Source organism: Rhineura floridana, chromosome 21, assembly GCF_030035675.1.
Source record: "Rhineura floridana isolate rRhiFlo1 chromosome 21, rRhiFlo1.hap2, whole genome shotgun sequence".
NCBI classification, from domain to species: domain Eukaryota; kingdom Metazoa; phylum Chordata; class Lepidosauria; order Squamata; family Rhineuridae; genus Rhineura; species Rhineura floridana.
The window spans coordinates 1,222,510-1,232,916 of record NC_084500.1 but is presented as its reverse complement, the minus strand read 5'-3'; the positions used below and the strand labels follow the sequence as shown (position 1 = coordinate 1,232,916).

General features: G+C 44.4%; 1 protein-coding gene across 1 annotated transcript; it reads right to left on the bottom strand.

Moving 5' to 3' along the window:
* Window positions 1-478: 478 nt before the first annotated feature.
* Window positions 479-5,411, bottom strand: CHCHD2 (coiled-coil-helix-coiled-coil-helix domain containing 2). Its single transcript, XM_061604591.1, has 4 exons — window positions 5,228-5,411; window positions 1,930-2,170; window positions 1,264-1,417; window positions 479-783 (listed from the first exon to the last, which is right to left on the bottom strand). The coding sequence occupies exons 1-4, from the start codon at window positions 5,275-5,277 to the stop codon at window positions 773-775; spliced, it is 456 nt and encodes a 151-aa protein (XP_061460575.1). The 5' UTR covers window positions 5,278-5,411; the 3' UTR covers window positions 479-772.
* Between the last annotated feature and the right edge of the window lie 4,996 nt (window positions 5,412-10,407).

The window sequence follows — 10,407 nt, the reverse complement described above, 5'->3', positions numbered from 1 at the left end:
GCCAACACTTATCTTTTCGGCGCCAGGTCCAGACTTTCCTCTTCTCCCAGGCATTTTAGCATGTGTTTTTTTAAATTGTTTTAAATTGTGCTTTAAATTGTTTTTAAAAGATGCGTTTTAAATTTGTATATTTGTTTTTAATGTTTTTAGTTACTGTAAACCGCCCAGAGAGCTTCGGCTATGTGGCAGTATATAAATACAATAAATAAATAAATATAACACATGTAATAAAGAAAGCTGCAGAATTTGGATCCCCACAGCCTCCCTCCCAACGACACTTCGCTTATTGTGACACTGAACAGCCATGGTAAAGTGATGCCATTTATCATACCGCATGGGAAGAGACTGATCTCTTCAAGAGGCAGCCACTTTACTGTCAAGACCAGCACCCCCACTGCCATGTTCCCAGCTCAGCCTGATTCTGCAGAGATCAGAGGGCTCCACAACGCGCACTACAGAGCAGGCACTTCAAAACCAGTTTTCTAGGGAGCAATCAACTTTTATTCAGAGGCTCACATTGGTACACACAAGCGTTAAGATGATGATCACAGTCCTAACATCCTGTGCCCATCTCATCTTTCCTCACACAACAGACGCCCCCACAAGCATCCCTTCCTGCGGTGAAAAGCACTCCAGGGTTCCTTCCTCGGGAGATGGGCAAGTGGCCACAAGTAAAGAAACTCTCAGGCAGCTTTTAAGAGGTTGGAGAAAAAGTTTTTACTAGCGATGCATCTTTCAGTAATGGGGATGGACTTCGTCCTGCAGAGCTTAGTTAGGCTAAACCTGTGGATTTGAAAGAAGGGGGGGAAGACAGAGAGAGAGAGAGAGAGAGAGAGAGAGAGAGAGAGAAGATACTGATCATAATCCAACACACAAAAACTGGAACATTTGGAAGCCAGAAGAGGGTCTGCAGTGTGCCTGACCTCTCACTATGTCTCCCAAACAGTACAATGACCACTCCTGGCCACCACCACCATTTCTGATTCTTCCACAGGAACCTAATCACAATCCAGTTTGCTCAAACTGGGCTTCAGAGAAGAATTCTTCTGGCTCTCAAATACTATTTTGGGACCCGGGGAAAGAGCAGGCAGGCGAATTCATGGATTTCAGCACAGACTCTGCATCTCAGAAAGAGGACCCAGACTGGCACCAGTATAGTCACTGGTCTTCCCCAGCCCTGACCTTTTTTAGCTAGTTGGCCCTGCAAAGCTTCAGAAGGCAAGCCTGTTCTCAGACCTGCTGGCGGCCGAAGGAGCAACGTACCATTTGCAAACCGGCACTGCTTCAGCACCTCGCTGAACCCCTCGCACAGCTTCAGGTCGGACTGGTTCTGGGCGCACTCCAGGAACTGCTTCATCTCATACTGGCAAGGTGCGAACTGACCCTGCTGTGTGGCAGGCTGGGCTGTCTGAGGCTCCTGGGGAGAAAGAGCAATGCCATTTTATTCAGAATCATTATATTTCTTAACACCTTCCGTGGATCAGAAATGTCACACTGGGAAAGGTCCTCGTTTTGAGTAGTTCAGTCCCAAGTCATTTAGGGCTTTGAACACTCATGCGAACACCTTGAATTGGGCCAAGTAGCTCATTATGCAATTGCACCTGTTCTTCTGACTTTCAGATACAGTGCAAATCCAAAACTGTACTAGATACAAAGATCTGCCTTAGCCCAGGCTGGCAGATACTCAAATGGAACACACATTTGTTTTGTTCCTGTAGGACCTTTGGAAGCTTCTACCACCAAGGCTCACTCTTAAGCAAAGTCACACACACTGGACTTACGCTTCTTTGACTTAAGAACAGCCCACACAGAGAATCTCCTAGCAAACTCAGCACTAGTTTATCAGCCAGAAGAAGAATTCTGCATAGCTCAAGACCTTCCCTGTAGCCCACAAAGCTCAGATAGGTAAAAGGTATTCTCATCTCTTACCTGATAAGTGATGTCGGGCCTTGCAGCTTCAGAGCTTCCTCCCCCTAACCCCCCGGTCATGGCATGCCCGAGAGTGTGCCCCACAGCGGAGCCCACGGCCACGCCTGCAGCAGTGGTGGCCATCTGGGCCATCAGGCCAGGCTGCCTGGGGGCAGGAGAAGCCACTGCTGAAGCAGGGGCGTGCGCTGGAACAGGGGCGTGCGCAGCTGCTGGCGGAGCAGACCTCATTGGTGGCGCACGGCTGCAAAGGCAAGAAAAGCCACGTTAACAGCAATTCTAGATGCAAGCCTCTTCATTTCCCTTGCCCCGGGGGTGCAAGATTATGTATCTCTCAGAGTTTATCTATTCGATTTCTTACCTACCCTTCCCCACTGAGTTCCAGTTTGGAAAAAGGGCAGGGTATAAATAAAGACAATAATAATAAAAATAATAAAAGACCCCAGGGTGGGCTACAACAGCACCATACAATTAAAAAACAAAGGAAAGCAATTCCACACAAAAGAGCAGCCTTTTCTCCAGCCTGGTGCCTACAGCACCAGCAAGCATGGCCGCATGATGCTTGGGCTGATGCGTGATGCAGTCCAACAGAGCAGGCTGGGGAAAGGCCGAGTCTAGGGAGTAGCTGCCTCAATTGAATGTGTCCCAGAGCATGGTCTGAAGGCATGTGATGCAGCAAAGTGGCTAAAGTCAGAGCTGTTGCGCGAGGACAACTCAGGGACGATTACTCCCCTCTGGAAAGCACTACGGACGGACCCCTGCTCCTGAATGCTCACAGGGCAATAATACCCACTTTCACTCTTTTTCAAGACAGGGAGAAGAGAACTTCCAATGAATCTCACAGAACTTCTGTGATCGTCTTCTGTTGTGCTACCCCCTGTCTTCACGTGGACCCCAGCAGCATGAGCCTTGTAACTCTTCCCCCCCCCCGTGGTACATAATGTTTTATGGGCAATTAGCTTGCCATCCCTGCAGCTTGAGCCACCCGCAACAAACTGGTATGTGCAAGCAAGCAAGTTCTTCATGGGCTGGTCAATTGGGCTTCTGTCCATAGAAGAGTTACTCAAATGTTCTCTTAAGTCTCCCACAGCTGCCACAAGAAGAAGAGTGTCACCTTCTTCCACGGATGAAATACAGCTGTAAACAGACTGCTAAGAGCTAAATCAGAAGCTGGACTGTCCACGCAAAGCATTACAAAACAGAGACTCAGTCCCCTTCAGCTAGCTAAACATTCACAGATGAAGACGCAGCCTCTTATCTAACCTGCCTCCTACATCAGGCACTGCTGATCTTTGTTCAGAGCAGGCAGGTGGCCATTGGACCAATGGTGTAGCACAGGGGTGGGGAACCTGTGGCCCTCCAAATGTCGCTGAACTACAACTCCCATTATCCCTAACCACTGACCATGCTGCTGGGACTGATGAGAGCTGGAGTCCAACAACATTTGGAGGGCCACAGGTTCCCCACGTGTGGTCTAGTCACTGGTCTGAAGAGACATTGCAGTCTTATTATTTTATTTCAAAGTAAAAAGGTATACGTTCCCTCCCCTTAAGTGTTAGACAGGCGCCATCTCTGTTATCCTTTTTGCCACCTACTGAAGACCTTCCTCTTTCAACAAGCCTTTTAAGCTGAGACCTTATCCCAGTCTACATCTGTGTTGGAATTGCTTTTTAATGTTTTTAAAGCTTTTTTAAAAAAGATGTTTTTAAAGATATTTTGTTTTAATATATTTTACAGATGTTTTGTTTTAATATATTTTAAAGTTTGTTTTTGGTGATGTTTTACAGTGTTTTTAGTGCTTTTGTTTGCTGCCCTGGGCTCCTGCTGAGAGGACAAGAAATCTAATTAATATTATTATTATTATTATCCACAATAAAATCACCTTTGGACTTTTCTAAGCAGTAAACAACATACAAATTTAATAAGTCTAACTTATTTGTGATATAGGAGTAAAGTCATACAGGTTAGTCCCTAAGTTGCCTGCGTGGAAGAAGTCTACTCTGCAACTTGCAGAAAGGGTATTATGATATATGTGATGAGTAAGGGCCAACTTGTAAACCTGAATTTACAAATTCTTTTCACTAAAAAGAACAGGAAAAACAGCTCTTACTGCTTTTGGAGATCCAAGCCAGTTGATCCCTATAGTCCAGTCCTGTCTACACTGACTGGCAGAGCCTCGCCACGGTTTCACGTGTGTGTGTGTGTGTGTGGCACCTCTGCCTGCCCTACCTGGAGATGCACCTGGGGGTTGAACCTGGGGCCTTCTGCATGCAAAGCAGGTGCTCTGCCACTCAGCGATGGGCTTCCTGGTTACGAGCCCTTAATCGCAGAGGCACCAAAGCAATCGCTGCCTTTTACAGCACGTGTTCTTCTGGAATTTTCCTCTCAGGGACTGAACCGACGGCACGGCCACAATCCCACCCCCAAATCACTTGGCACCCTTCAACTGTGCTTGCGAACAGTTTGGGAGCCCCTGCAGTTAAGCCCGTGTGGATTTGATCTGTGTCTCAACAGGAGCCCCGTGTGAGCCACGCCACGCCTTTGACAGAGCAGGAGGTCAGCAGAACCCAAGGCAACACACAACACATCTTATTTACAGACCTGCAATGCAAAAGTGCCCGTTCCACCCTACCATTCCCTCTGCATTGCCTTCCATCACCTCCTCCGCATCTGCCACAGCAATTGCCACCCTGTCTTGCATACCCCTACAACCTTTGGATTTCCCCCTCTGAACCCTTTCCCATCCCTCCAGCACCTACTCAGCGCACTGGGTGCAGCCACTCTCGCCCTGCACTAACTCAAGGAGCAAGGTTTACTGCGTTCTTTTTCAGGGACCCTGTACCCAGAATGTTTCCCCCCCTACCCCATTTGGCAGGCAAGTGGATGCTCCCTCCACTCCGTGCCTCACAGACCTGCTGCCTGCCACCCCCAGCCTCCCCACTCCTCTTTTGAGTTTTGCCACAGAAGCCCTCCGCACCCCCAATTTACAGGGCCACTTCCCTAATCTCTCCCTCCCACTCTTTTAATCCTACTCTATTGAAGCTCGCATTGCTGGGGGGGGGATGCTTGCAAGACTGAGCATCACATTGCCCCCTTCTTGAATATCACCCCACACAGCTTCTCTCTGCCATCAGAAGCCGCCTCCCCTGAAGACCCCCATCACACTCAACGCTCCCTCGAAGACCCCCATTATCCTTTTATCTCCCCCTCCCCCAAGACCCCCCATTGGCTTCGCAACTCCCCCTCCCCCAACGACCCCCATGACCCTTTCAGCTCCCCCTCCCCCAACGACCCCCCTCACCTGGCGGGCGGCGCCATCCGGGACGTCCTGCTCCTGCTCCCTCTCGGCATGGCGAACGACAACGACGGCGGCTCTCAAGGAAGAAAAATGGCGGCTGCTGCCGCTGCTCAATCAACTCAGAGGCCCGGCTTCTTTTCCCCTCCTCCTTTCTACTTCCGCTTCCGGCCTTTCACGGACTTCCGCTCTCCGGCTCTCAAGGTCACCGCCAGGGACGCATGCGCACGGCTCCTTTCCGCCATGACGCAGCAAAGGGCGTAAAGAGACGCGTGGGAGGGGATAGGCTTGCTCACCGTGACGCTGCCCGCCGCCCTCGCCCCGCCTCCTTAATTAAATAGGCGGAGCTAGCCCTTATAAGGGGCCAGGGGGGGGGGGAGGCTGCATTTTCGGCGTCAGAAGTTCCGTGTTGCGAGCAGTGCGAGCAATGCAAGAAGCGATTAGAACGTTAACAATGTGGACTTTTAGTGCTGACGGGCCACAGTTTGGGAAACTCCCCTCCTTCGCTTAGTATAGTCTGAGGCATAAAGGCTGGTTCTGGGGTTGATCTGGGGTGGGGTGGGGCCCTGTTGTAGTCCATTTATATATTTTAATATATATTCTCCTTCCTCCAGAAGGAGACCAGGGCAGCAAACTGAAAGCACTTTAAAACAACTTTAAAAACACACTTTAAACCACCTTAAAAACATCTTAAAAAGCAATTCCAGCACAGTCACCGACTGGGATAAGGTCTCTACTTAAAAGGCTTGTTGAAAGAGTTTCAGCCAGGGTCATTCCTACCCCCCTGCCCCAATTTTGGTTTTACATTTTATTGGTCTGCAGTTCTCGATATATAATCCCCCCAGATTTTATTACATTGTGGTTAATTCTCTTTTTATATACATCAGTGTGCAGTATATTTCAATTCCCCCAGTTTTTTGCTGCTTTTCCTTCTTACAGTGTTTTCTATTTTGTTGCCTTTGCACTGTTTGCATCTCGTGGAATTCAAACTAATGCAATGCAATACAAGAAATGAAAGAAACAATTTAAAAATTCAGTTCAGAATCGTAATGTAGATATTTAATGCAGATGTGCCACAGTTTGGAAACCCCTTGGCATAGTATAAGCGCTGGTGGAATTCATTGGGGGGGGGCTTTGTTTTTATTTATTTATTAAATGTAAATCCCTTCCCTTCCTCCCAGAAGGAGTTCATAGCAGCAAACAAAAACACTAAAAGCACTTTAAAACATCTTAAAAACAAAACTACTTTAAAAACATAGCATCTTTAAAAACATCTTAAAAAGCAATGCCAGTACAGACGCAGACTGGGATAAGGGCTCTACTTAAAAGGCTTGTTGAAGGAGGAAGCGCCTTGTTAAAAGAGTTTCATCTAGTGTCATTCTCCCTCCTCCCCTGCCAATTTGGTTTTACATGTTACTGGTTTGCAGTTCTTTCTATATAATTATCCTGAATTTCATTACATTAGAGTTAATACTCTCTTTAAATATAAATCAATATGCAGTATATTACAATTCCCCCAGTTTTGTCAGATTACAGTAGGTTTTTTATATATATCTACATAATTCCCAATTAGATTTTACATTTTATTGGCTTCCAGTTCTCTCTCTCTCTAATCCCCCTGGATTCATTATATTAATTCTCTTTATATTCATTAACATGCAGTATATTATAATTCTCCCAGTTTATTCAAATTAATTCCCTACATTTTATTCATTCATTTATTGGCGATCACTTGTGGCTGACTAAGATTGTCTTCCAAGATAAGGTCTTTAACGGTGGGTCCGTAAGTGACTGTGGAGGCCAATTCTGGATCCACACAGCTTCCCACAGTGAGGACATAGGTTTCCAGATGAAAGATGGCCACGATGAGGATTTGCTTGACACGCCTTCTGCTTAGCTTGTTTGTCCCATTTGCCCTGTGTTCGTGCTTCTTTGAAGTCCATGGCACCTTAATAGCCGACCTCCATTTGGGACATTCATGGGCCAAGACTTCCCAGTTCTTTTTTTTTTTTTTTCAATAATTTTTATTCAAATTTTCATAAAACATACAAGACAAAATCATAAAACATTCAAAGACAAAAAACAAAATCAAAAATAGTTAAACAAAAAGAAAAAGAAAAAAAAACAAAAACAAAAATAAAAAATAAAGAGTAAAATATTGACTTCCCATTTGTCAAAGATCAAATCAGTTATAAGTCTATAATATATAGCAATCCTGTCTCTTAAGTCATATTATAAAATCACTTTCCTCCAGTAGTTATCTTACTTAATCATCAAATCTCATAAACATTACTTTATTCTTTCCACAAAAAGTCAAAGAGAGATTTCAATTCTTTAAGAAATATATCTATCAATTTTTTTTTCCAGATAAGCATATCGATTAATCCATCTCATTACTAATTATGATAATCTTATTGTCATAACCATAGTCAAAATAAACATTTCAATTAATCCATCACATCAGAATCTGTTAGGTTCAGTAATTTCAGTAGCCATTGTTCTATTATCTCTATTAGTTCCATTTTCCATCTTCCATCTTCAGTAGTCTTGTTAAGTCCAGTAATTTCAATATCCAATCTTCCATTATCAGTATTCCATAATAATCTTGCTGTCAAAGCCATAGTCATATAGTAAGAGTCTGATGGGAATTACCTCTATCCCAAATATTTTCTTGCCATCCATTCTGAATAGGTTGCTGAAATACTGCTGTAAAATCATATCTCTGTTCTTTTTTTCAAAATACACTGGGTCATCTCTTAAAAGTTTTTCCATTGTCACATGGCTGCAGTTAATTCCATAGATTTTCTCTATATTGGGCTCCATCACATCATTCCAGTCCAAAAGATAATCCATGCCATTGATAACTTTATCTCTAGAATCTTCATTAATTTCTTCAGAGATAACATTGAGTTCCAAACAATAGATTTTATTTCTAAAGTCCATAGACTCCAAATCTTGTTCCTGTTCCACGTTTGTTCCAATCTCCGGGATCTCCTCTCTCACAGGGACCCCTATTCCAGTCTCCAGGGTCTCCTCTCTCACAGGGACCCCTGTTCCAATCTCCGGGGTCTCCTCTCTCACAGGGACCCCTTCCAGGGTCACCTCTCTCACAGGGACCCTTATATCTTTAATCTCCTGCTTCATTTTACTCAATTCAATTTTCGTTATCTCAATCTCATCCATTATTTTCTGAAACATAGTTATTTCCAGATTCTCAGCCACTTTCTTAATTGCCATTTTAAAAGAAAAATATAGGGAAACCACTTCTTATTTCAGCAACAATTGGGTTAATACTCCAGACTTGGTGACATCACAGTATAAACAGAGCAGACAGCCTTATCTCTCCAATAGTTAAGTAAACAAAATGCAGTTCCCAGGATCGAAACAATTAATGGCAATCGTCAAGAAACAGATTCGTCAAAATAAAATAGACCAAAAAGAGAGTAGTCTCAAAACAGTATAATATTTTTCAAAATAAAAATCTGGAATAGAAATCCCTCTTCTGTGTGTATCTTTAGAATGCAAATCCAGGACAGCTTTTTGCAACAAAAACAGAGATAAGCTATTAATTAGTGCGTAGCAGAGAGAAGTTACGGCTCCCCAGTGAGATGTCAAAAACCGATCAATCTGGCAAATCTCTTTTAAACAGCAACAATTTAAGTCAAGTAAAAGAAAAATATAGAAAGAAGGGTGCTTGCCTGTTAGTGCGTTCTCTCTTAGAAGATAAGGTGAACGTTCGCTTTATCAGATAGAGCTTGCTGTTGAAAATCCGTCCCACCTTCGTCGGCTGGACCTCGTCCCATAAATTAATGAGATCTGGTCGTCCCAACAAAAATAGGCTTTGAGGTTAATCTCTTCGTTTCTCCCTACCCGGGAGAAGTTTAATCAGTCAAAAAAAAAAAGAAAAAACTGACTGATATATCTGAATAAGCTTCTTTTGAGGCAGGAGCCCGTCTCAAAAGCAGGCACAGGCTAAGTCACCCTTCCCGGAAGTTAAGACTTCCCAGTTCTTGATGTTCATGTTACAGGCGGGCTCCGCTTATACGGCAGGTTCCGTTCCGGACCCCCGCCATAAAGCGGAAATTGCCGTAAAGCGGAACCCCATTGATTATAATGGGGCATGTCATGCCAAAATGCCGCAAAAGCGGAAAATCGGCTTTAAAACGGGCGCCACATTAGTGGAACGCCGGGAAGTGGAGCCATACTGTACATTTTTTTAGATTTGCTTTAAGAACATATTTAAACCTCTTTTGTTGTCCACCGATATTCCATTTTCCATCCTTAAGCTGGGAGCAAAGTAGCTGCTTTGGAAGACAGTGATCAGGCATTGGAACAACATGGCCGGTCCAGCGAAGTTGATGTTGGAGGATCATTGTTTCAACACTGGTAGTCTTTGCTTCTTCCAAAACGCTAACATTAGTCCGTCTGTCTTCCCAAGCAATTTGCAGAATTTCCCAGAGGCAGTGTTGGTGGAATCTTTCAAGAAGTTGGGAGTAGCATTTATAAATGGTCCATGTTTCACAGGCATACAGGAAGGTCGGTTGTACAATGGCTTTGTAAATAAGCATTTTGGTCTCCCTGCAAATATCCCGATCCTCGAACACTCTACTCTTCATTCGGGAGAATGAGGCACTTCCAGAGCTCAGATGATGTTGAATTTCAGCATTGATGTCAGCTTTTACAGAGAGATGGCCGCTAAGACAGGGCAAGTGATCAACGTTTCCAGCGTCACACCATTAAGCTGGATTGACGGTGCTACAGAGGGATTAGTTCGCACCTGTTGATGAAGCACTTGGTTTTTTTAATATTAAGTGAGAGCCCAAGCTTTCCATATGCTTCTGCAAAGACATTTAGGATAGTTTGAAGATCTTTTTCTGAACGCGCGGAGACTACATTATCATTGGCATATTGAAGTTCTGCGACAGAGGTTGACATTACCTTTTTGCTTTCAGCCTACTGAGGTTAAAAAGCTTTCCATCTGTTCAGTACATGATATCCACACCAGTAGGAAGTTTCCCCTCAATAAGGTGTAGAATCATAGCAATGAAGATAGCAAATAAGGTAGGAGCAATGACACATCCCTGTTTTAAGCCTGATCTGACTCTGAATGGATCGCTCTGAAAGCCATTGTTATCCAAAATTGTCGCTGTCATGTCATGAAGGAGTCGCAAAATATTCACAAATTT

Excerpts from the sequence above, each read along its gene's own strand:
- CHCHD2 (XM_061604591.1), bottom strand. The coding sequence starts at position 5,277 with ATGCCGAGAGGGAGCAGGAGCAGGACGTCCCGGATGGCGCCGCCCGCC. Across the intron at positions 2,171-5,227 it reads CGGATGGCGCCGCCCGCCAG|CCGTGCGCCACCAATGAGGT; the intron begins GTGAGGGGGGTC and ends TTGCCTTTGCAG. Across the intron at positions 1,418-1,929 it reads GGCCCGACATCACTTATCAG|GAGCCTCAGACAGCCCAGCC; the intron begins GTAAGAGATGAG and ends CTTTCTCCCCAG.